Below are 27844 nucleotides of genomic sequence, written 5' to 3' on the forward strand. Positions count from 1 at the left end.
AAAAGGGAAAGAAAACCAGGTAACCAGGGAGAAGTCTTAAAGAGACAGCTGTGGTTCACCTTCTTTAACCCACTGAAGAAAACTCAGGGAATGTAAATACCAAAAGAGCAGAGTGGGCTATTTAAAAAAAATACTTAGCTTTTTGCTTTGATTTGAAATAAAACCTATTAAATACAAAATATCGATCTGTTTAATCATAACGATGATGGCTGCTGATCTGTGCCAACCCTTGGGCTGCGATCATAAATACTGCATTTGCACGGAAGCCCTCTTCCACTGAAAACATTTTCTTTGTGCCAAGAGGACAAGGGCTCTAGGTGTAGAGATCATCCAAAGAGGTTCTGAAATCCATTTTTCCAGATCCTTTCAGATAAGCAAGCTACTCCCCGAATATCATCTCACCTTGGTGTTCTTTCTGGGGAACATACTTCATTACTTCAGATGGCGAGCACGAATGCTGCATACATTTCATCTACCTGTTTTGTCTAAGGAAATTACCTAGGAAGTGCTTCCATTTTCTGCTTATTCCTGAAATTTTGAACACAGTTTGAGGAGTTCATTCTTACAAATACAGTACTTGTTTTTGAAAGTTCCCCTCAGGACTCCAAGACTGAGTCCTCACCATTCCCCTGCCTCTGGTTCCTATGCAGGTCTTTGCTGCTATCACATCTCCCCCAATTCCGACACGCTCACGGGGGGGTCAGCAGTGACGGCAATGAGCCTGGGAGAGAGAACATCCTGGAAGCTCGCTGCTACTCCCAGGATCACAGGGAGCCAGGGAAGATGATGGAGGCCTGGCCCACCTAAGCGGGGCGACTCAAAGCAACAGCACTGGGCTCCCCTCTGCAGTTTGCTCGCAGTTTCGTAGGTTCCCTAAATCAGGGTGTTGAGACACATGCAACACTGCTTCCTACTCATTTTAGAAGAAGAGGGATGTAAGTTTTCTGCACTTAGATAAGTAACTTCAAGTAACCAAACAACCAGACTTTCTCCACCTCCACAGCCAGCTAGACATTGTAAAGAGAAAGCGTTCTTGGCTCTTTTGGGTAAGATTTTGAGTATCTTCTCCTGAACTTATTAGACCATGACATAAGTGAATAACACATTTCTAAACTGATACTCTCCAAATGAGGGACATAGCATTAGGAGTAGTATCTTCCCTCTTTGCTCTATACTTACTCACTTTTGTTATGCTTTGGAGAATCATTTTGAATGGGGTGGTAGGAAAAATGGGGAAAACATCTGATGAGAACATCATTAAGTTCGACAAACATTTATTGAAAAGAAATAAATTTGGAGTCAGACAGTTTTAAATTCTGATTCTACTGCTATTTGACTCAGGGTAAGTTATTAATGTCCTCAAGACTCAGTTCCCTAACTGGAAAACAGGGATAACCCTGTGGGGCTGCTATGAGAATCTGGAACAACAGTGAAGCTCCTGGTGTGATGCTAACAATGACCGGGAGCCCAGCCCAACAGGGGAACAGTGAGGGGTGGTGTCTGTCAACCTGCAGGCACATCCAATGGATCATGATGTCCATTTTGTACCTCATGACCATCATTTTGTCTTTTATATGAACTAGAACAGAACTGATATAATAGAAGATATCAGAGTACAGAGCAAGAGTAATATTGTGAAATTTTTGTTCCTCTCTGTGTGTGCGCATGTGCACACACACTTGAAATCACGATATGAAGTTCTATTGTGTCAGCGGTCAACAGTGCGTTGAAGTCATTAGCAGAGTGGTTAGCTTCTCAGGTTATGGAGTCAGAAATCTCCATAAATTAAATTTGAATCCTGTTTGTGTATTTTGGAAATTAATCCTCTGTGGGTTGCATCATTTGCAAATATTTTTTCCCATTCCGTAGGCTGTCTTTTCATTTTGTTCATGGTTTCCCTTGCTGTGCAAAAGCTTTTTAGTTAGGTCCCACTTGTTTATTTTTGTTCTTGTTTCCATTACTCTTAAGAGATCCAAGAAAATATTGCTGCAAATTATGTCAAAGAGTGTTCTGCCTGTGTTTTCCTCTAGGTGTTTAATAGTCTAATTCATTTTGAGTTTATTTTTGTATATGGTGTTGAGAATGTTCTAATTTCATTCTTTTATGTGTAGCTGTCCACGTTTCCCAGTACCACTTACTGAAGAGACTGTCTTTTCTCCATTGTATATTCTTGCCTCCTTTGTCTTAGATTAACTGACCGTAAGTGTGTGGTTTTATTTCTGGGCTTTCTGTTCTGTTCCATTGATCTATGGGTCTGATTTTTGTGCCAGTACCATACTGTTTTCATTACTGTAGCTTTTTAGTGTAGCCTCAAGTCAGGGAGTGTGATTCCTCCAGCTTCTTACTTCTTTCTCAAGGTTGTTTTGACTATTCAGGGTCTTTTCTGTTTCCATACAAATTTAAAAAATTTTTGTTCTAGTTCTGTGAAAAATGTCATTGGTAATTTTATAGGGATTGCATTGAATCTGTAGATTGCTCTGGTAGTATGGTCATTTTAACAATATTGATTCTTCCAATCCAAGAACACAGTACACATTTCCATCTGTGTTGTCTTCCATTTTTTTCATCAGAATCTTAAAAGTTTTTGGAGTACAGGTCTTTTGCCTCCTTAAGTAGGTTTATTCCTAGGTTTTCTTTTTTTTGATGCAGTGGTAAATGGGATTGTTTCCGTAATTTCTCTTTCTGATATTTTGTTGTTAGTGTATAGAAATGCAACAGATTTCTGTATATACAACAACTTATAGAGCTCAATATCAAAAAACCAAACAACCCAATCAAAGAATAGGCATAAGATCTAAACAGACATTTCTCCAAAGACATACAGATGGCCAACAGGCACATGAAAAGATGCTCAATGTCACTAATTATTAGAGAAATGCAAATCAAGATTACAATGAGGTATCACCTCACACCAGTCAAAATGGCCATCATTAAAAAATCTACAAAAAATAAATGGTGGAGATGATGTGGAGAAAGGGGGGCCCTCCTACACCATTGGTGGGAATGTAAATTGGTGCAGCTATTATGGAAAACAGTATGGAGGTTCCCTAAAAAACTGAAAAAAGAGTTAACATATGATCCAGAAATTCCATTCCTGGTGATATATCTGGAAAAGATGAAAACCCTAATTCAAAAAGATACATGCACCCCAGTGTCCACAGCAGTACTACTTACAATAGCAAAGACATAGAAATAATACACACACACACACACACACAGGAATATTACTCAGCCATAAAAAATAATGAAATAATGCCATTTGCAGCAACACAGATGGAGCTAGAGACTGTCATACTAAGTGAAGTAAGACAGAGAAAGACAAATATCACATATCCCTTATATGTGGAATCTAAAAAAAATGATAGAAATAAACTTAATTACAAAACAGAAATAGACTTACAGACACAGAAAACAAACTAATTGTTACCAAAGGGAAAATTGACGGGGAGGGATAAATTAGGAATTTGGGATTAACAAATATACACTACTATATATAAAATAGATAAACAAGGTCCTGCTTTGTAGCAAATGGAACTATATTCAATATCTTGCAGTAACCTGTATTACAAAAGAATCTGAAAAATTTACGTATATATAACTTTTATATATATAAAATCACTTTGCTATACAACTGAAACACTGTAAATCAACTATACTTCAATTTAAAAAAACCAAACACACACACACACAATTTGAATCCTGGCTCTGCTGCTGACTTGGTAAGTGGGGTAAACTCACAATGCCTTGGTTTTTAAATCTGTCAGATAAGGATGACGAGAGAATTGTGAGAATTAGGAAAAGAGGCTAAAATGTGTTAAGGATTCTGCGATTGTCAGGACTTATTATTAATACTTGTGTGACCTGTCAGGGCCTGCAACAAGCACTAGAGCAACAGAAATGAGAGACACAGGCCCTCTCTTCAAGGAGAGGAAGAATATAGTCGAGAATGTGGGGAGGGATGAGAAAAAAATGCCGGAGGTCTTGGTGGGGAACTGGAAAGTACAGGTGGGTACAGGGTGGTAGTCAGGAAAGAACCTGGTGGGAGGGGAGCCAGAAATCAAAAGAATACAAAAAAGTGATATTCTCTCTTCTTGTTCTTGGTAGAAAATATTAGATACATTTCTCTGTTAATGCTTTTCCCCAAAACTCCTACTGTGGTTTTTTTTTTTGCTTTACTTTGAATTTATATAAACAATTTGGTTTTGTTTTTTAGAAATGATAATTTTGTATATTAAAAAACATAGGTTTATGTTTAGACTCTAGCATGTGTGAGTTATTTGAAGAATACAACTTTTCATAGTGTTACCCATATTTGAATTTCCATATGGGCTGCAATCCTGATGGAAACAATTTGGTTTCTATTATAAGCAATAAATATAAAGAAAATCACCAAGGACACATGAACAGAAATTAAAGAGCAAAGTCAGTCCAAAATGTGTTACTCTTTTTATATAAACAGAAATAATACCTAAAAGTTTAGTGCCCTGATCCTTAAGAACAATGATAGTTCCTATCGCCTGAGTGTTCCCAAGAACCAGGCATGGGCCACAAATGTTTTCACACCCACTTCCGTCTTCACAGCACATCTGTGTGGCAGCAGTTCCCAGACCTGGTTTAAGAATGAGGAGGACTATGAAGCTTGGAAGCCGAGTGACTTCTTCAAGGTCACACACTCGTATGAGGCAGAACAGGAATAAAGATGTGGGTCATACTGACACTCAGTCTACGCTCTTAAATATTCTATCCCTGGCTGCCTCCTGAATGATTTCCTGGGACCTTTACACATTGCACAGTGTCTGCAGATTCTCTCCCTCTAATCAACCAACGCTGCGCCCTGGAGACAAACACATGAAAAGTGGAAAATAAAGGTTCTGTGTTTACAGTGGTTGGTGATCATTATCTACATGGATACAAAGCTTAGCACTGTTTTATAAACACACTCTCTGGAGTGTGTACACAGAGCATGCTCAAAAGTAGGGTGGAAACTGATGGAATAGAACCAAACCCTGGTGATGTCAAGGTATATTTAGTCTTTGCTCAGATGTGCTTCCAAACATTTTCGGCAGAGCCAAGAATCATCCAAGCTTTCTTTATTTATAGAGTTCTTTACGTACACAAACATACAACCTTTTCTTTTTTTTTTTTTTTACGGTACGTGGGCCTCTCACTGTTGTGGCCTCTCCCGTTGCGGAGCACAGGCTCCGAACGCGCAGGCTCAGAGGCCACGGCTCGCGGGCCCAGCCGCTCCGCGGCATGTGGGATCTTCCCGGACTGGGGCACGAACCCACGTCCCCTGCATCGGCAGGCAGACTCTCAACCACTGCGCCACCAGGGAAGCCCCAGCCTTTTCTTATTAAGAAACGTTAAAGATAATGCAGGCCACGCTTCCAGATCCTTTCATCCGAGAATATGAAAGGACTTTAGAGAGATGCCCGTTATTTCTGCTAAATAGTCTCATTTGGCCATTTCAGAAATGGGTACAATCAAAACTTAAAACTTGGGAATCTAAACTCATTTATTTTCTACTGTCATCACCAAGTCACGAATCTTAATAGCCAGAGGGAATCTTTAAATACAGGGATTATATGTACTGAAAAGTTCTTCCCAGTTTTCCTGAAAGGGATCTCTTAAAACTTTTCTTTTTAATTGTGGTAAAATACACATAAAATTTACCACTTTAACCATTTTTGAGTGTACAGTTCAGTGGTATTAAATACATTCACATTGTTGTACAGCCCTCACCACCATCCAGCCACAGAACTCCTTTCATCTTGCAAAAGTGAAACTCGGTACCCATTAAACAACAACTCCCCACTTCTCCATCCTGGCAGCCACCATTCTACTTCTTGTCTCCATGAACTGACTATTCTAGGTACCTCATATTAGTAGCATCATACCGTATTTGTCCTTTGCGACTGGCTTACTTCACTTGGCATAATGTTCTCAAGGTTCATCTGTGTTGTAGCATGTGTCTGAATTTCCTTCTTTTATAAGGCTGAATAATACTGCATTGTATATATATGTACCACATTTTGTTTATCCATTCATCTGCCGATGCACCCTTGGGTGCCTCCACCTTTTTGCAATTGAGAATAATGCTGCTATGAACATGCTTGTACAGAGAGCTCTTCAAGACCCTGTTTCAATTCTTTTGGGTTTATAACCTTATGCAGAATTACTGGATCATATAGTAATTAGATTTTTAACTTTTTTGAGGAAACTCCATTTGTTTTCCACCGTGGCTGCACCATTTTACACTCCTACCAGCAATGCACGAGGATTGTAATTTCTCCACATCCTAGTCAACACTTGTTATTTTCTTTCTTTTTTTTTTTTTTTTGATAGTAGACATCTTAAGGGGTGTGAAGTGGCATCTCATTGTGGTCTGGAAGGAATATCTTGATTTCAAAAATACTTACAGTAATTCCAGGTATTTTAGAGGCCAGGGGTAGGTAGCAACTGCTGTACTCAGTCATAAGACACAAGTCCACGTTCTCCTTCCTTTAGGTGCCATGTTCTATATGCTTCCTAATCAACAGGCATTACAGAGCTCATTGTACGCACATTCCAGGATGAACACTTGCCTGGATCTTTTTGTGTCGACTCCTCTTTGTGTTTCTCATCTCAAGAGGGTGTTTTTCTGAGCTTCCCTTGATGGCCAGATAATTGTAGAGAATATAAAAGAAAACCCTCAAAATTAAAAAAACAAAATCAGCAAGGCTGTCAAAGCAGGGCAGGATGGCAGATGAAGGCATAGTAAGGAGGATAGTAATTGCTCAATAAAATTCACTGAATTATGTTGGGTGGGTGAGCCATAAGGAATGGCAGGAGCTTCTACTGTGCATATAATCCAATCTCTAAGACAATACCTGAAAGTCATACGTCTTTAAGAAGCAGAACAAAAGAGAACAGAATCAGAGCCCAGGAAGAGAAGGTCAATTCAACGCTCCACCGTCACAGCAACTGTGTATGGGGTCTACGGGAAGCACTCCACATGCACTGACTTACGTAGTCCTCACAGCAGCTCGAAGAGTTGGTCCTGTCAGCTGCCTTGTAAGGGGGAGAAGACTGAGGTGCACAGAGATGGGATTCCGTGTCCTGTGCTCTTCCTCGTCATTCTGTACTGCCTGCCTGGTTAATCATTTATTAAGGGTTGAATTCTAAAAGGTTCCCCAGAGCATCCATACACCCTGTAATCCTCAAAGCTCCACAGTTTCACAAAGCCTTCCAGGGAGATAATCACCTTTGAAATGGTAGCTTTATTTCCTACAGCAAAATTCCATCTTTAAGACACTTAAAATTCGTGTTTTTCTATAGGAACCTCTCCAGTGCTACACTAATCATTTATCATTTTGTTCTCAGTATTCTGTGGTTATCAGTGGATAAAACTGTGGCACCTGAGGAAGTGTGAGTCCAGAAATTTGTCTGGGTCAGTTATTAAATCACATGCACACAAAATAAATGAAAGAACAAACAAACCCTGGTATCTGAGGAAAGTATCTGCTGAAAACACCTGCTGCTAAAAATATGCTCTATTGGGGGAAAACGGATCAACACTTTCATGCAATTTGAAAAAACTAATCAACTTAAAAGCAGCTAAACTTAGGTGCCTTATAAAAAGAACATGTGAGAATGTTCTGATGTGCATACCTGAGGTACACCTGACATTGTCTTCTTTAAATGGTGAAATCCAATTATGGTTGTCAAGATCCCGTAGACGGAAATTTCACCTTCAGGTTCTGACAGTCTAAAAAGGGCAGCGATGAGGGAACTTTTTCCAGCTCCCGTTCTTCCCACAATGCCAACCTGTAAAGAGATCCATCGGGATTAAGAATTCACAATATGCAACAAACCTAGGAGAAACCCTGGCTGTTGAAGATGAATTTTTAACGTTCTACATAAAGAGTAGTCTGTAAGTTTCTCAACCATGGCACTGTTGACATTACGGGCTAGATAATTCATTGTTGGGGGGTCAGGGGCCTGTCCTGTGTATTACTGTAGGATGTTTAGCAGTAGCCAGGGACTCTACCCACTAGATACCAGAAGTACCTCCCACATTTTGGCAACCAAAAATATCAGATATTGACAAATGTCCCCTAGTTGAGACCCCCTGGTCCCAAAAAGAGTTAAAAATAACAGAATCAATCTACTGGCAGTGAAAAGCTAGCAGTCTCTGGTATGGACATATATACACTACCAAACGTAAAACAGCTAGTGGGAAGCAGCCGCATAGCACAGGGAGATCAGCTCGGTGCTTTGTGACCACCTAGAGGGGTGGGATTGGGAGGGAGGGAGATGCAAGAGATATGGGGACAGGGTCTTCCCTGGTGGCGCAGTGGTTGAGAGTCCGCCTGCCAATGCAGGGGACGCGGGTTCGTGGAAGATCCCACATGCCACGGAGCGGCTGGGCCCGTGAGCCATGGCCACTGAGCCTGCACGTCCGGAGCCTGTGCTCCGCACAACAGTAAGAGGCCCGCGGACCGCAAAAAAACAAACAAAAAAAACAAAACAAGAGATATGGGGACATATGTATATGTATAGCTGATTCACTTCGTTATAAAGCAGAAACTGACACAGCACTGTAAAGCAATTATACTCTAATAACGATGTTAAAAAAAAAAAAATATATATATATATATATATATAAAACTTAAAAAAAAAAAAAAGCTAGCAGTCTCCTAAGTCAGCAGTCCACACCCTTTTTGGCACCAGGGACTGGTTTCGTGGAAGACAATTTCTCCACGGACAGGCGGGGCTGGAGGTGTGGGGATGGTTCAGGCGGTAGTCCGAGTGAGCGATGGAGAGCGATGCGGAGCGGCAGATGAAGCTTCACTTGCTCGCCCACTGCTCACCTCCTGCTGTGCGGCCCAGCTCCCAACAGGCTGCGACTGGTACCAGTCTGCGGCCTGGGGGTTGGGGACCCCACCCTAAGTGGCCCATAAGAAGTTCACTTTTAAATTAGCGTTATTCCTACTCTCTAGGCATTTTGACCTTGAGAATCATGTGGGTAATTTTACAGAGATGTCAACAAGTCAAGTAAGAAGTGTTATACATAAACAAGTACTCATTTTCTCAGGGATCTACTATTTAAGAGGAATTATTCTTTGGTAGAGAAACTAAATCACTTCCTGATGTTAAATATCGTAATTATACCCTATCTTGAAAGGAAACATCTTAAAATTATAAGATGCAGGTCTCAGTGTCGTAAAAGACAGTATCCAGCAGACAAAATACACATAATGAGATCAACAACAACACAAACAACATTTGCTACTTATATGGGACCTTTCATCTGAGCAGTTCAAAAGTCATTTTATAAACAACTTAATACTTACAATTGCTCCTTGGAAAGACACATGCAAGTTTCAGTCTAGTTATTAAAGCCAAAGTAGAGAGAAATTAAGTGCATTAAGAATAAGATTAAGGAATCAATATAATGCAGGTAAAATGCTGGTCGGGAATAAAACTATACTGTAAAAACCGGCTTTTAACTGTGTGCATCCAAACATGTACTACACAGAAACCGGCCTTTTTTATCAATAAGCTTGCCCAACTCCGTGGTGGGAGCTTCCCAAGAGATGATTTCATTTCTATTCAGAAATTTGGAATTGATGTGGGGTGTAAGACATGTTTTCAATCATTTGTAAATGTATTCAGCAAATTTTTAAAACTCACGGCTTTAAACAGAGAAGAACTAAGTCTTTCTGAGCATGTCATCAGAATGCTGGGAACTTTTCATATTTTCTCATTTGAATGCCTCCAAAGTTTCGAATCTTTGTCTGTAAAATCAATCGTAGCATTTCAAAAAAGAACTTATCTCAATAGAGATTAAATGTAAGAAAAGTGAGTTTAGCTAGTTTTATTATTTTGTAGCCATTTTATACCTTATGTTAAACCCTAATATATGTAATATAGATGGGCCATTCTCTGCATATAGGCAGGCCCTAGTGCATGTATATAGATATGACTCATGTGTTCTGGGTACAGGCAGACCTTGAACATATGGTGGATTTGGTTCCAGATGACCACAAAAATGTGAATATCTCCAAATAAAGCAAGTCATAAGAATTTTTTTGTTTCTCTGTACATATAAAAGTTATGCTTACACTATACTGTAGCCTACTAAGTGTACAATAGCATTATATCTGAAAAACAATGTACATACCTTAATTTTCAAATACTTTATTGCTAAAAAAACGTGCTAACCATCATCTGAGACTTCACTGGGTTGTAGTAACATTAAAGAATGCTGACCACAGATCACCATAACAGATACAATAATATTGAAAAGATCTGGACTATTGCAAGAATTACCAAAATGTGAAACAGAGACAGGGAGTGAACAAAGGCTGTAAGAAAAATGGGGCCAATGGACTGGCTTGATGCAGGGTTGCCACAAATGTTCAATTTGTAAAAAATGCATGATCTGTGAAGCACAATAAAACCAGGTATGCCTGTATTTCTGGGTGTTCTCAGATGTAAACCAACGCACATCAGGACACAGGCGAGAACTGTGTCTGTGAGAATGTGCATATGTTCCCATACTATAAGCTCTACTGAAACTGATCATCTGTGCAAACTGGAACATCTGTAGACTCCTGGTAAACGGCGGAGATATGCAGGGGCACCGAGGGCTGCTCACACCGTGAGCACCTAAGAAAAAGGCAACTCAGAGAAGATCTGCTCTGGCTATTCCTACCATTCAGTTATCAAAATCCACTCTGGAAGTCTTTCCCAGGACACCAATGGGTTTTTCCAATTGCCCGTGGAGAGTGTCACCAGTATCAGTAAGTTTACATTCCTAACACCAAAAACACTTGGAGACAGTCTTATTTCAGTGCTTTGTGACATACCCATTCTATTTTCTCAAACAGGCCAGGGTTGGCCTCTGACTAACACACCAACTTGTTAGACATTTGCCCCTGGATCTCTCTTCATACGTCAAACTCAACATGATCAACACCCAATGCCCCACACAAAACAGCTGCTTCCTCTGACTTCCCCACTCTACTCTCATTACTTCTTTCTCAGGCTCATGGGCTCACAATGTCCACCTTACTTCCAGCTTTCCCTGAGTCCAGCATGGTGCCAAGCCCTGCAGATTCAACTACTGCAATGTTTCATGACTCAATCCCTCACTGAGTCTCTCTCCTTTGAAACTCTTTCCTTGATCATAATCAGTGCAAATGAATTTGAAAAGTAAATTCTAGCTATACCCCAGCACTCTGATTAAAAACCATTCTTAAGATGTTGATGTTTTTACCTTCTAGACTTGTATGTTGATGTGTTCTTGAAGATACAAGCTCATATACTTAAACAGAATGGGATTAACATGAACATACTGTTGTAATCTGCTTTCATTCAGTATTTCATAAAAGTATTTATTTTAATGGCTACATAATATTACAGTATATGTGATCATTTATTTAACAAACCCCCAATTTCCGGATAGGGAGATGGTCTCCAATATTTTGCTATTATAAATAACTCTGTTAAATATCGTTGAAGCTAAATCTTTGCAAACAACCTTCATTATTTCCTTAAGAGAAATTCTTAGGTGTGCAACTGATAAGAAACAGGTGTGAACATTTTCAGAGGAAGCTGTTAAGTAGCGCCAACCTACCCTCCAGAAATATGATAACATTTTGTTTTCCTTTTTTTTTTAATTTTCGCCGTGCTGCATGGCTTGGGGGATCTTAGCTAACCATACAGGGATTGAACCCGGGCCCACGGCAGTGGAAGTGCTGGGTCTTAACCCCTGGGCTGCCAGGGAATTCCGGATACCATTTTCTACTCCCACTCGTAAACTAGGCGCACATTCGCTAACCCAGGTGTTATAACTTTGTTTTACTTGACATCAGTTTGATTCCAAAAAGTGGAATCACTTTCCCTGACGTCTTGCTGGAGGCCCAGCAGCTACTGGCTCCCTGCCTTCCGCATCTGCCCACCCTGGTCCACGTGCACCCACTTCTCAGATTAAACTCCCGAAGGTGGCTCTGTGCCCGTCACTCCACCCCGGGAAGTCTGCTACAAAACTGTCCCCGCTAACCTCTCCATCCTCCACCTCCACGAGGCAGCTTCCCTGGGGTTACTAGGTAGTCGTGACGGCTGAACGTGAAAATGTGTGCTATACACCTGGCAGTTCTTTTCCCTGAATGCTCTGCAGGTGCCTGGTTCTTCACTCACTGAATCAGGGCATCGTGCCTTTGCTCATGCTGGTCCCACCTTCCGGAATGCCTTCCACATGCATTTCCACCTGCTGAAACCCTAACCATATATCACTAAGTCTGCCTCACCGGCCTAATTCCTCAGAAATGCTCTCCCTGACCCCTCCTGTGGACTCCTCTCAACCCTAATAGACGTGATACCATCTTGTTCTAAAGTTCCATAAAAATGATGACCTCCTTCTATCTTACAAAGCTAATATGGCCTTTTTCTTATTTTTTCAACTGGACTGTATGTGTTGACAGCAGGATCTGTATTGGATTTGCCTTGGTGTTACCTGTGGTGTCCTGAGACAAAGAGGCATTATGTAGGGAGCTGAGATTTTTAACTCAAGCTGGAGAAATTTATGGAAAATTGATTACCATATTATTTAGGTATACAATAAGTTGGGCAGAGAAAAGACATGACAGATGGATTCTGCCACCATACATACAATTGCAAATGGCCAACCCCACATTTTCATGGGGCAGACAATTGATACAGTATAAGTGGTTACGGTCATTTACACACTACGAAAATGACAACAATCTTTGTCCAGGAATTTACTCTATGCTAGTCTCCATGCTGGTGCTTTAAGTGCCTTATCTTTTTTTTTTTTTTTTTTTTTTTTGCTGTACGTGGGCCTCTCACTGTTGTGGCCTCTCCCGTTGTGGAGCACAGGCTCCGGACACACAGGCTCAGCGGCCATGGCTCACGGGCCCAGCCACTCCGCAGCACGTGGGATCTTCCCGGACCGAGGCACGAACCCGTGTCCCTTGCATCGGCAGGCAGACTCTCAACCACTGCGCAGTGCCTTATCTTGTTTAAGTTGTTCAACAACCCTAGAGGTTAGGTCCTATCACTTCCATTTTGCAAAAGAAAAGACTGAGACTTAGTAAGATTAATTAGTCTGCCTGAAACAACAGAGCCCGTGAGTCACAGGACGGGACTCAAATACATGCATCGGCCTCTTTTCCATTCTGCTGAGGCCTCCTTATCACCTGGATGGCCTGGCAGCTTATTATGCCCCTCTGTGTAGCTAAAAGAGAAAGTGGGGAGAGGTGTAGCTGCAGTTAAAAGAACAGGCCTACCATATACATCCTATGCCAGACAGTTAAAGCAAGACATGGACACAGGTACCTGAGCTCAGAGGGGCTGGCTGTCGGCAGGAAGAACTGGCACCCACAGCTGCGCTGGCAGAGAAACCTGCAGCAAAGTGGGCACCTAGTGCCTGGGAAACAGGCCAAACAGACCTAGTGCCCTGCTTCGGGCAGCAAGAGTAATTTTTGATCCCGTCAGGTAGTGAAAGAGCTGCACATACACTGCTACACTGGGCTGTCTCTGACTCGGAGCCCAGGCAGGGCCGAGCCTGTGGTGAAATACCTATAGTGCCCACAGGAGGCTGGTGTGGGGAAGGCCAGACAGCAGGTTGAAAACTGCCTGTGATGAAGACAGACTCCACTGAAAAGATGCAAATAAATGCACTGGAATCACACAGAATTAGATTATAGTGTAAAGGCATGATTTGCAGAATATAAAAGTAAGTAAATTTGTAGGGTAAGTGGCACAGAACTTTCTAGAGCCGCATGCTAAGACACAAGAGGGGTTAGGTGATTCATGAGCTCAACTGCAAACTGTCAAAGGACATTTCTTGGAAATCACAGGTTATCAGTCATCAAAAATTGCCTATGAGGGACTTCCCTGGTGGCGCAGTGGTTAAGAATCCACCTGCCAATGCAGGGGACACGGGTTCAAGCCCTGGTCCAGGAAGATCCCACATGCCGCGGAGCAACTAAGCCCACGTGCCACAACTACTGAGCCTGTGCTCTAGAGCCCACGAGCCACAACTACTGAGCTCGCGTGCCGCAACTACTGAAGCCCACGCACCTAGAGCCCGTGCTCCGCAACAAGAGAAGCCACCGCGATGAGAAGCCCACGCACCGCAATGAAGAGTAGCCCCCGCTCGCCGCAACTAGAGAAAGCCTGCGTGCAACAACGAAGACCCAGTGCAGCCAAAAATAAAAATAAATAAATTTTTTAAAAAATTGCCTATGGGAGAGAAATGACTTTACTGGGAGGTCTTGTTTAAATGTGATTCTAAGTCAAGAAGTCTGGGTGGGCCTGAGATTCTGCATTTCAAAGAAGCTCCAGGGCCCACCAACTACCGTGAGGCAGCTCCCCACACAGGGAAAGAAATGCTGGGATCCCCATTCCATGGTCGGTTTCCAAGAAAGATTCACCTCCAGTGTCACTGATCTAATCTGCATCCAGGAGGAACAAAGAGTCCCCCTGACACACCGACAAGGAACCCAACAGCAGATGCAGTGCTCAATCTTAAGCTGGATTTTAAAGAGGCAAATGGCTTAAACAAACCTTTTCTCTTGAATTAATGACAGGTCCTTCAATACCAGAGGCCCATCCAAGCTGTACCTTAAGTTAATATTTTGAAAGAAAATCTGTCCTTCATGGGGCCAGGCTGGTGGTGGAAGATGAAAGAAGTATTTCCAGGGTGCTTCTTTCTCGAGGTCTGTATATTCAATCACTCTTTCTACTGAAATCATCTGAAACACATATGACATCACATGAGTTAGGAAGGGAAGGTCTTGTTCATGGATGTTCAGAGATTGTACATGAAGCATTCTGCTTTTCTATCTTTACATCCGCGTTTCTATGGCTAAGAATATCTAAGGTCTTAGCAAACACAAAGGACAGAAGTAGGAGTTTGATGAAGCCTTTGATGATTTGCAAACTTGTTTATGGCCATGTAACACTGTCCTTTACAGCTACTTCCTTCAACATTATATTAAAATTCAAGAATTAGAGAAATGTATGCAAAGATTTTATTGATCCACTTTTCACACCTGAATAAAAAGCAAAAGAATTTTGTTAAAGAAAAGAATACTTATGGACGCCAATCAGTAATGTGTTGCCACAGAAGGGCCATCTGTCATAGATGAGCAGACTGGATGGCCATCAAACCTCATTTTCATAATTAATCACTTTCTACTCTATTAGAAGAAAGAAATGGAAAGATTTTGTTTTTATTGTTTCTCTCCCTTTAGGAGAAAAGATGCTAATATTCAAAAGAGACTATAATTTACATATTGACTAAGGCCTTTTAAACAACTTTAATTTGACACCTTTGATAGCTCATTCTGAGACGGGGCTTATCCTACCAGAAAAAAGGGACACCAGCAAATTCAGGTGTTCAACACATACAAGATCAAATGCTAAAATGGGGGACAGAGGAACCTATTAATTAAATAAACAAACCTCAAAATACTGAATTCTTCTTTTACCAAAAATGAGGAATTACCCCTTAAGAAACAAAAATAAACAAACCCCTAAGAAATTAGCTTATATTCTCTCCAGGATTTCAGAACCTCCCTCTTACAGAGACATTTATTATATTTGAAGACAGCTTGTGATGAATATAAAACCTGCTGATACGGCACACATAAGACTGAGAAAAAGATATATATATATCGTATTTTACATTAACTTTAAACAGATGGAGGAGGATATAAAAAAATCTTTTACCTATGACGTAAAAATAACAGTTTTACTATTTTACATAAGAATTGCTTTTATGCCATTTAATGGCAAGGAGACTTGAAAAAGCTAAGAACGGTAAGATAAGACAAACATCACCATATTCTCAACTCTGACGCTTTGCCAGACGCACCACTGGGTCATCCCCATGAGCGTGAGGGCGAGAGACAGCGCCAGGCCCACCTTACCAGCATCCAAAGCTGAATGAGGAAGAAGAAGGGGAATAAAGTCAGTCTCATTCTCAACCCCTTGCTCAGCTCCTTCTGTCACTTTACCAAGAAGACCCCTTTACATATTTAAATCATTTCATGCAATGACAGTATTACTCATACTTTTACTATCTGTTGATTGAGACAATAATACAGTGAAAAAAAAAACCCACTATAAATTTAGAAAGAATGTTAGATGCGTTTATTAATCCCAACAGGATTGACATACATTTTACAGTATTATACAGGTGAGGAATAATGTCATTATTCAGACCTTTGTCATTACGGTTTCAAGGATCATTATGTAATTTCACTTACTACGTCCAATGTAGCTGCAGATGAAACCACGAAACACAAGGCAATGGGTTTTAAGAACCACTGCTTTTAAATCTAAATACTACTCTCATTGTCTCTTACTCAATGTTGTTCCTATGGAATAGTTAGGGATGGTGAGTTCATGGCACTCAGGCCAACCTGCTCATCTGGTACCCACACAGCAGGGAGGATACTGTTCTTTCCTACAGGGAATCTTTCTCACCTCAATACCCAAAACCGAGATCTGAGTAGCCCTAAAGCTAAAACCTAAAGTGCTAAGCTGAACAAAAAGCTTAATGGTAAACTTGGTTCTCTCCTCCCAACTATAGGACACTACCTGGAATGTTCAGAAGGTCAGCTTGCTACAGCTGCGAAGACCTCCACCCATTCGAAGAAAGAAAAGAAAAAGATAAAAGGTCTCATCAAGACACAAATGACTTCACATGGACCACACTGTGGAATCACACGCTATAAATGCTATAATACAATTTATTAGAACCAAACAGTGTATATTAGACAAGATGGCAAGAGTCATAATAAAGAACATGGAAAAATGGTCTCGTTGGTACATTTCCTGCAGTGCTGGGCCTCAGTGAGGCTCATCCTCTCACATGTCAACTGTTCCCTTTTCTCCAGTAGCAGAGAGCTCAGCTCACACTGTGTTTCCAGCACCTTCTGCACTTACTGCAGGCCCTGCATAGCGTTTATTCTTACGCGCCAGTACCTAAACGACCATCAGCTAACGGGATCTGCATGTGGCTTTCAAAATGCCACTTTATCTTCAAAATACAATAAAGATTGGATAACTGAGCCAGGATTTTATAGACTTAGAGAAAATTCTGAAATTTCTACCTAGAAAAAACTTCACTGGTACAAAGAATAATACACATCAAGTGGGCGGCAAATCAGGAAATTATTTTCCTCAGTCACATCTGCTGCCCTTCATGCTGTGAAAAGAGAGTCCCCAAACTACAGCCTGGGGGCCGAAAACAGCCCACCACCTGTTCTGAAAATAAAGTTTTATTGGACCACGGCCACTGGCCATTTGCTGATGTATTATCTTTGTCTTTGTGCTAAAACAGGAAAGCTGAAAAGTTACAACAGAGATAGTATGGCAGACAAAGCCTAAATTATTACTCTCTGGCTCTTTGCAAAACAAAGTTTGCTGACTCCTGCCCTAAAGGGACAGAAAGCCACATGTCACAGTGATGGAAGGACAATGCAAGCCAGTGAGGGGAGAAAAGCAGGGGTGTGACAGCGGAAGAGGGAAGTTCAGAGGGGAGGCTGAGAGGAAGGGCTGGGGAGGCGCAGAGAGAGGTGTGGGCCGGCAAGGCCACCTGACAAGGACTCAAGCCTCAGAAGGCAGCACCTCCCATCCTTTGAAATCATGTCCAGAAACTTACAGACCTGAATGCAAATCCTGGTGCGCATCGAACAGTTCCTGAAACTTCTGTTCAGCATTGTTCGCCCGGATGGTCCAGAGTCCCCGGAAGGAAGATGCTAAGTGGGAAAACACTAGGCTCTGTGCTGGAGAAGCAGAGACAGACAAACAACAAAGAAAGTTAGGGAGGCTGGATGCAAGGAAACCAACTGCCTCTCGTGCTCTGTGGTTGCACATCCTGCCAAAGGGCTTCCTGGTGGGCTGCCTGGGAGAAGAGGGATGATGCCCCTTCTGTAGAGGGTCCTCCACATGAAACCTCCAACTCCTGGTCACACCAAGCTTCACTTTTATGACCTGGAAATGAAGATTCTCTCTGAACCTATCTTTTTTTTTTTTTTTTTTTTTGCGGTACGCGGGCCTCTCACTGTTGTGGCCTCTCCCGTCGCGGAGCAGAGGTTCCGGACGCGCAGGCTCAGCGGCCACGGCTCACGGGCCCAGCGGCTCCGCGGCATGTGGGATCCTCCCGGACCAGCGCACAAACCTGTGTCCCCCCCATCGGCAGGCAGACTCCCAACCACTGCGCCACCAGGGAAGCCCCTGAGCCCATCTTTGACCAAATTCAAATCACAGCTAGATTTAGATAAAGAAATTCTTTACTAGCTCATTCATCAAGGTCCTCCTCAAACATGCTTCCCTCCAAATTCTTCCCTGATATCCCTCCAGTTGGAAATTGTTCACTAATTTTTTAAAAACTTAATGAAGTCTAGTTGATTTGCAATAATGTGTTAGTTTCAGGTATATAGCATAGTGATTCAGTTTTTTTCTGATTATGTTCCATTATAGGTTATTGCAAGTTATTGCATAGAATTCCCTGTGCTACACAGTAAATCCTTGTTGCTCACCTACTTTATGTATAGTAGTGTGTGTCTGTTAATCCCATACTCCTAATTTGTTCCTCCCTCCCTCCCTGCCTGCTCTGGTAACCGTAAGTTTGTTTTCTATGTCTCTGAGTCTGTTTCTGTGTTGTATATATAGTCATTTGTATTGTTTTTTAGATTCCACATATAAGTGATATCATATAGTATTTAGACTGCCCTTCTCTGACTTACTTTACTAAGAATAATATTCTCTAGGTCCAACCATTTTGCTGCAAAGGGCAATATTTCATTCTTCTTCACGGCTGAGTACTATCCACTAATTTTTGAGGCAGCAGCATTTTTCAATTTAATTCTCTGTGAGAGTGCTCACCACACTGAATTTTGATGAGCTATCTATGTGCTGTCTCCACCTCAGATTAGTAACTTAAGGGCTGGGATAAAATCGGCATATCCCCCAAACTGGAACAGTGCCAGGCACAGGACTGGGGTGAGATACGAAGGTGAAGGGACAGCCTGCTGTCTCCCTGCATCCTGGGACTTCCCCTGAACCTGCATCAAGAGTCTCTTTGCAGGTCACGGAGCCTGGGTATCGCATTGCCCTTTTGCCCATAGGACCCGGGCAGCCAAGGCAGCTCTGAATGGTCTTGACTCCGCTCCATGAACCTGATGGATGTTTTTATAACTGCCTGCTGGATACCTGAGGCTTCTGGAGGTCACTCTGCATGTGACACTCACATCACTCTTTTAGAATCTGACCGTGGCCTTAATGTCCGTTCTCTTTTGAGTGACTTCATGTGGGTCTGGGGCCTGGTGTCACATTCATTTCCTGGCATCTTCTCTAAGAGCACACTGAACACGAGCACCAGGGTCTGGCTCCTGCACATCAAGGAACAGGTGGGCTTCAGGCTGCTGGGCAGGAAGGACCCTTACGATTTTCATTCCCCGCCGTGAACTAGGCTATAACCTGCTGTTGTCAGGGACGGACAGTGTGAGTCTGTGACCTTGGATACGGCTTCAGCATTCAGGCACTGCCAAATGGATAAAGCTGGCTAGAGAAAGGCAACCAAACTTCATCTTGGTTTTACGTACTGCTCCCTGACTGACCACAGCTACGCTCGCTTTTGCAAAAATATGCCCAAAAAACCCCATTATAATCAGCTGCAGATTTGTCATTAAGATGACAAAAGTTAACCTAAGCTTCCAGTGGCAGCTAGGCAGTAGGATCTGAAAATAAACCTCAGGTCGGTGCTTTGTGACCGCCTGGAGGGGTGGGATAGGGAGGGTGGGAGGGAGGGAGATGCAAGAGGGAAGAGATGTGGGAACATATGTATATGTATAACTGATTCACTTTGTTATAAAGCAGAAACTAACACACCATTGTAAAGCAATTATACTCCAATAAAGATGTTAAAATAAATAAATAAATAAATGAATATAAACCTCAGGACTTTAGTAGTTCTTCAGAGCACAAAAATGAAGCAGGTTTATGTCGTCTGGCCATAGCAATCAGGCGTCCTTCTTTTTGCTAGTGGCTCTAGCAGTGGCCTTAAGACATACTATCATTTACTGTACAGAGAAAACAGCAGTGTTATTATTTATGACACAGACCCACTATCTAGAGAGAAAACATAAACAGTTCTAATGAACTGACCACCACATTTAGTTATCTGGGGGAGTGGAGGAGGGGGTATCCAGATTGAATTTACGGTCTAACACTGTCACAGCCTACTAGGGGTGCCGAAAACACAAATACTCCACAGGAGCTGTGCCCAAGTTTTCAAAACCCCCATAACAAACACTGAAGAATTCCTGTACTGATTCTTTAAAAAAGCCTCAGGAGGTGCCCTCCTCTCCACTTTCATATGGATGGGAGGCGGCCCTTGCCCCAGGCAAACATCTCTGTCAAGGATTCCTTCTGGTACAACTCCTCTTTGAATGTACCAGATCTGCTTTGCAACAAGACTATTGAATGACTCCATTTCGTGAGTGGCCTCAAATCATAAAACACCTGAAGCCTTGCGTACACAGAAGACTGGATGGAGCTCATCACTTCCTCTTCTGCTTCCCCAGGTCCTACCATCCTACCAAGTCACACGGGCAGAACAGCGCACACATCTGGACTCTACTGCTCCACAGTCCATTCAAACACCTCACAAAACCAGACCTCACGGGGCTTTAGCTGGTTCTCTTGATGACTGAACGTTTTTTCTACAGCTTTTATGAAACTGATGCCCACTATCCTTTATGTAGATACTTAGGATAAATGCCTCTTAAGAATTCATTACTTTAGGGGCTTCCCTGGTGGCTCAGTGGTTGGGAATCTGCCTGCTAATGCAGAGGACACGGGTTCGAGCCCTGGTCTGGGAGGATCCCACATGCTGCGGAGCAACTGGGCCCGTAAGCCACAACTACTGAACCTGAGCGTCTGGAGCCTGTGCTCCGCAACAAGAGAGGCCGCGATAGTGAGAGTCCCGCGCACCATGATGAAGAGTGGCCCCCGCTTGCCACAACTAGAGAAAAGCCCTCACACAGACACACAGAAACAAAGACCCAACACAGTAAAAATAAATTAATTAATTAATAAACTCCTACCCCCAACATCTTCTTTAAAAAAAAAAAAAAGAATTCATTACTTTAAAAAAACACACAAATACCACAACAAAAAAACTCCTTTGTCTCGATGAATTTAGATGTTTTTCCACTTAGTAGATATGAAGAACCTTGGGATCAGTATGCTTCTCTTGTTGGCTTGGTTTCTAGAAAGTTAAGTTGGTATTAATTTGCAATAACTACCCATGGCTGGGATTTCTGATGTAAACATCTTCCTTCCTTCCTTCTTGGCTATTGTCCTTATACCTTTTTAAAAAATACATAACAATTCTACTTATAATTTTTTGTTTCAATATTAATGAAATATGTTTGTGCATTAATAGCGAGATAAGCTCTGAATTATTTCATCCTCTCTGATTACCTGCAGAATAGAATAATTAATCATAAAATGTGTTTCCCATTATTCTAAAACTAGGAAGTTGAATGGAGTAATAAACTACATGCGTACGGAACGGATTCCCCCTCCTGTGTCCTCCTCAGGGGATTATTTTCAGCAGCCATTTATATGAACAGCATTGGGGAAGGGGGACCACAAACAGGGTGGTACCACACCAAATACTGGTGATGATAACTGCAAACCTGAAAATAACAGCACTTACCTTTTCAAAGCATTTAACAAGTGCAACTTAATTGCCATCTTTGAACATGAGAAAGAATGTATCTTTCAAATATATTACTTCTGACATATGTTTCCGGATGTCTCCTTTCCTTTTCCTAATCTTTTCCTTTCCTTGTCACTTCTAGTAACTTTTGGAGAAGAAAAATCCCGTTTCCCTTCTTCATTAGTTCCAGCATGATGAAATATTGTATTTTTAAGAAAAGTATTTATGGAGTAGATGCTCTGTGTGAGGAAGCATGTCATGAACAAGACAGAAACAGTCCCCTGTCCTCACGGTGCTCAATTCGTCCTCCTCGTGCTAAAATGCAAAGCTGCAGCTGACCCGCCACCAGCTCCATTTGCCTTAAGGGCCACATGGACTCACAGTGGCCATAATATCTAATTACCTAATGTTAACTTAGTGAGAAATTCCAGAAGACAGAGTCTGCAGAATTTCAGGGGTCTGGTCCATTACAGCACAAACGGAAGCCAGGCTGAGTTGCCATCCCAACCCGAGAGCCCCGGGGAACTCACCTGCACATTCCAGGCGTTTGACATCTCCTGACGTCTCTGAGAAATATCGCCGAAGAACAAAGAAAATGATGCCAAGGGGAACCAGGGGCATCACAGTCCAAGGAATCACAGCCACCATCATGCCGGCCACACCAGTCACAAGGAGAAATGTCTAAAATAGCAGAAAGAGATACAGAGGCCTCCTTGTCAAGGATTCTTTTCAAAGATAAACTTGGCTGTTTTGTTAGGATTGCATTCCTTTCCTTGAAAGCCTTGTTGGAATGGTAGGGAATGCTTTCCCATCCAAAGAAATAAAATTATAAGTGGCCCTCGTATTTATTTATTGCGTGTGTCGAACACTGTAAGAACTTTCTAGGTATTAGCTCTTGTGATACACTCAGTAGCCCTGTGAGGCAGGCATTACTATTTTCCACAGATGAGAATATTCAAGACTCAGAGTAGGACTTGAATCCCAAACTATCATGAGTCACTAGGTGCTACCAGAGATGAGCAAGCAGGTACCGCAGATGAGGAATTCAGAAGCTTCGTCTATACATGTAGGGGTAAAGAAGTGGTTAATTACAAATTCAGTGTCCAGAAAAGCAGGAAAAAATTCAAACGTTGACCTCTGGAAGTAGGAATTCCTCTTTCTTTCTTGGTTTTCTGAACATACTTAGCACATACTGAGTGCTGAATGTGTACCGGCTGTACATTTAACACTTCACGTGTATTTACTTAGTTGATCCTCACAATAGCCCTATCGAGTAATAGTATTATCTCACCTTCCAGAGGGAGACACTGAGGCACAGGGAGAGGAAAAGCAACTTGATCAAGACGGCAAAGCACAAGTCACGGAGCTGGAGAGCCCAGGTTACAGCCATTATGACACATTTAAGCCTGCTCCCAACTTCCTATCATTATGCTAAGTATTTAAAATGTCCATTTCAAAGGCTAATGATTATAACAACAGCAGATGCCGTCTACCAGGTGTTTACTGTATGCAAGGCACTGTGCTAAGAGCTCCATGAACATTCACTTAATCATCATCTCATCCCACGAGGTGATTTTATCTCAGGAAATGATCTTGGCTTAAAAAGACAGCAGACAGAATAGGAACCCAGGGCACCGAAGGATGCTGATTTAAACATCCATCTTTCTCGGGAGAAGTATGATATCATGGCGTACAGCTTCAGGCGACAGGAACGCAATCAGCACTTAGCATCTCCTGCTGTGAAAGCGGGGCAGGGTTGGGGGGACGTGCAGATTCACATAGCGTCAGCCAAGGCCTCTGAATTTTAGTCTCAGATGGATACAAATCCATGGTGACCTGTACAGGTCACAGAGCGCTGGGGAAACACAGCGAAGAACGTGTGAACACTTTTTTGAGGATTCTAAGCGACTGACAACTGAATTTCACAGGCTGGTTTAACAGAAAGAGTGGCATGAATAATTTGCAGGTAGTAATCACATTTGATGGAAATTTTGACCTAAAAGGAGCTGGGCTGGGAAGGTTGAGATGCTTGTCCGAGTGAACATCAGTTGTTCTGTGTCCTCTCAGAGCCAGCACCTGCATCCTGTGCTCTCCAGCGCAGGGCCCTCCCCGCCTTGTCATCCAGGGCAGCTGGCCCCGGTGCATCTCTGAGGGACGGGTTAGCGGGGTAATGCCTGTATCACAGAGATGCAGGTTATCGTTTCACAGCTCTTCCAAATCAGTTTTCTCAGGGGATCCTCACAACCATCTTGTGAATAAGAAAACTAAGAACTGTCCTTTCCATTTACAGATAAGAAACATGAAGCTGGGAGGTAAGTAGTTGTCCTAAGTTTTCCCGGAAATTTAGTGCGTTCCTTAGAGAAAGCCAGGAACTGTTCATACTCAGGAAATCCCAGAGCCACAGCTGCAGGCAGGAGGGGCCTGGAAGGAGGAGGAAGCTTCCAGAACTGTGACTTTATGACCCGGAGCCCTTGTGAACCAAACTGCATGATCTGGATGTAGACCCATGTGCTTTTCCTGTTTCTCCCAGTCTCTGCCTTGGTATCAGTATAAAACTCAGAAGAGGAATGGAATTCTGAAGGAACAATAACAATCATAAGCGGAGAAGAATAGGGCTGTCTGACCTCTCTCCTATTATACCTACAGCTGAACAATTTCTTACAGCCACCAGATTAATTGATGTGTCCCACTCTGCTACACCCTTCGTGCTCACGGGGACGGTCCTTCCAGCTCCTTCTATGTCTAGCCTTAAGTAAAGTCACTTGGCTTGCCATTGTTGGTTGTCAGGAAAAAAACCTGCTGAAATGTCAATTAGGAAAAAATCCAAATTACAGTTTTTTAGCAGATTCGCATCATTTGATTGGACAACATTCACCAGTTTCAATAATCTGGCTCTCCCCAGGTGAGGGTCTTTTATGACTAACCCAGCCCGGCAGATTACCTGGGAAGCAGAGGTAAGATCAAAACAAAGGGCTCGGGGCTTCCCTGGTGGCGCAGTGGTTGAGAGTCTGCCTGCTGATGCAGGGGACACGGGTTCGTGCCCCGGTCCGGGAAGATCCCGCATGCCGCGGAGCGGCTGGGCCCGTGAGCCATGGCCGCTGAGCCTGCACGTCCGGAGCCTGTGCTCCACAACGGGAGAGGCCACAACAGTGAGAGGCCCGCGTACCGCAGAAAAACCAAACCAAACCAAAACAAAACTGTAACTCCTATCCTACAATACTCATTACCCTTCAATTACAGTATAAATAGAAGCAAAAGGAAAAACATGGAAGGCTTCTAAATGTAAGCTCCTAAACTTAATGCCAACCTAGGGTTAGCGTTGAGTCTGCATGTAAGCTGACAGAGTACCTTGCACCTCTCCGGAGGCTCAGAGATCAGCTCTGGTTCCCAGATCCCTCGTTTCTCACCTCTGTTTCCTTTGACCTCACCCACCTCGGTTAACTCCGTTCAATCAGAACACTGGGGTGTCATATCTGTATGATGAGATGTACACAAACCCTAAGTCTAAGCTTTTCTAAACTTGTCTTGTCCTTGGCATACACTAAGCACACCTTCATCCCTCATTTGGCTGCCTTGGACCTTTTCACAACCACACCAGCTCTGGGACCTGTGTATCCTTCAATTAGCTCCCAATTGAGAGTCACAGCTAACTCCGCTGAAGAGCGAATGGTGGTGTCTGGTTTACAGTTTGTTAATCAACACAACAGAAAGCACTGGGGAAACATAGTGCACTTCTTCCCTTGTGTTCAGCGTATCTCATTGATCAATAGTTTCCTTTCTACCTTTTGTCAGGGTTCATGCTTATTACAAAATTCAAGACTGAAGTCCATTTATTTGCTGCTTTTAAAAAGGCACACCTTAAAAATAATAGCACATGAAGGTGGAGATGAAACATTGAAAAAGGTACCCCATAAAAACACTAGCCAAAAGAAAGCTGGAGTATCTATCTACACCACTATGAAAATGAAGTTAGGAAGGATTCCTAGAAATAAGGAAAACGTTTCATAAGAATAAAGGGTTGATTTATCCAGAAGGTATTTTTTAAAATCTAAATTTGTATCATCCTTTAATAACATAGCTTCAAAATATATAAAGGAAAATCTGACAGGACTCAGGAGAAATAGGCAATTCCATACTCACAATGGGAGAATTAAACTCACCTCGATAACTGATAAAACAAGCAGATACACATCAAGAGGGATATAGAAGGTTTTGAAAACATGATTAACAAACTTGACCTAATTAAGAAATATACAATACTGCAGTAAATAACTACATAACACTGCAGTAAATAACTACATAACACTGCAGTAAATAACTACGTAACACTGCAGTAAATAACTACATAACACTGCAGTAAATAACTACATAACACTGCAGTAAATAACTACGTAACACTGCAGTAAATAACTACATAACACTGCAGTAAATAACTACATAACACTGCAGTAAATAACTACATAACACTGCAGTAAATAACTACATAATACGTTCTTTTCAGTTACATGTATGCTATACTAAAGCAAGAATCAACAAACTTCAAGGGACAGAAATTGTACACAACATATTCTAACCTACATGGATTTAAGTAGAAATCGGTGACAAAAAGGTAACTAGAAAATTAATAAATGTTTGGAAGCTCACTAATACACTTGAAAATATCACCTAGTTCAAAAATTGTAATAAAATTAGAAAGTATTTTGGCAAAAGAAAATGAAAATCTACTAATATTAAAATTTGAGGGCTGTAAACTACAGCTGTGCTTAGAGGTACATTTACAGTTTAAACATTTTTTTAAAGGCTGCAGAGAATACATGGGAAATCTCTATATCGTCCTCGTAATTTTGTTGTGAACTGCAAAAATGCCCGAACAAAAAAATAAAGTCTTACAAAAAGAAAAAGCTAAAAGTCAAGAATTTAAAATATATCTTATAATTTTAAAAAAACCCCAGCATATTAAACTAATGTATGTAGAAGAATGGAAATAAGAAAAAAGTAGACATGAATGTAATCGAAAACTAACTTCTAAGCAGAAAAATCAACAAATACAAAGCTTGGTTCTTTGAAAGCACCATGAAATGTAAGGAAAAAAACAAAACAAAAATGGGAAATTTACCATTAATTTGAATTAAAAGAGGATAGCACAAGAGATACCATGGGTATTATAAAGAGGATATAATAAACATTGTGCTGATAAATTTTTAAATTTTAATGCAAAGGACAAATGTCTTGAAAAATGACATACAAAGACTGACATAAGACACAGAAAATCTGAATAATTCCATATTGAATTAAGAATTTGAATCCAGGGGAATTCCCTGGTGGTTCAGTGGTGAGGACTTGGCGCTCTCACTGCCAGGGTGCCGGGGTGCCAGGTTCAATCCCTGGTTGGGGAGCTAAGAGCCTGCAAGTTGCACAGCGTGGCCCAAAAAAAAAAAAGAATTTGTATCCACAGAAAAGACTTTAGGCCAAGAGGGCTACACAAATAAATTGTACAAAAGAAGTTTTACCAAACTCTTCCAGGAAATTTGAGTACAGCATTATGATGTAAAAACCAGACAAAGACATTAAAAGAAAGAAAAACTATAAACCAAACTGTCTTAGGAATATGAAACAACATACCGATAAACTGAATCTAACAATATAAAAATGATAATACTCCACAATCAAACTTGGCTAGGCAAGTCCAAAATTCACATGGCTGGCTGTTACAAAGGATACGCTGGAACTCCTGTGCAGGAGCTGAGGCTATTACCCACAGGCAGAATTTCTTTTTCTTCAGGGAAGGCTTAGCTCCTAAGCCCTTCCAACTGACTGAACTGTGCCCACCCAGACTATCCAGGATAATCGTTCTTACTTAAAATCAACTGATTATGGATTTTAATCACATCTACAAAATACCTACACAACAACACCTAGATTACCTTTTGATTGAATAACTGGAGAATGTAGTCTGGTCAAGTTGACACATAAAACTGACCACCACAAAATGGAAATATTTCCTGTCTTTTTTGAGGCCTGCATAATTCTGATACCAAAAGCTGACAAAATAGTTCAAGAAAAGCAAATTACAGGCCAATATTCTCATGAACA

At 41.8% G+C, this 27844-nt stretch overlaps 1 protein-coding gene across 1 annotated transcript in view; it reads right to left on the reverse strand.

The window, feature by feature from the left end:
• The window catches only part of LOC137211475 (ATP-binding cassette sub-family C member 4-like), a 173443-nt gene that overhangs the window by 48931 nt on the left and 96668 nt on the right, over nt 1-27844 (reverse strand). The window contains 7 exon segments of the mRNA XM_067713976.1: nt 7651-7806; nt 8853-8927; nt 12503-12512; nt 14578-14765; nt 15856-15956; nt 17688-17807; nt 22282-22432. Coding sequence (XP_067570077.1) covers nt 7651-7806; nt 8853-8927; nt 12503-12512; nt 14578-14765; nt 15856-15956; nt 17688-17807; nt 22282-22432 — 801 coding nt within the window.

This window comes from Pseudorca crassidens, chromosome 18 (genome assembly GCF_039906515.1).
Source record: "Pseudorca crassidens isolate mPseCra1 chromosome 18, mPseCra1.hap1, whole genome shotgun sequence".
Taxonomy (NCBI): domain Eukaryota; kingdom Metazoa; phylum Chordata; class Mammalia; order Artiodactyla; family Delphinidae; genus Pseudorca; species Pseudorca crassidens.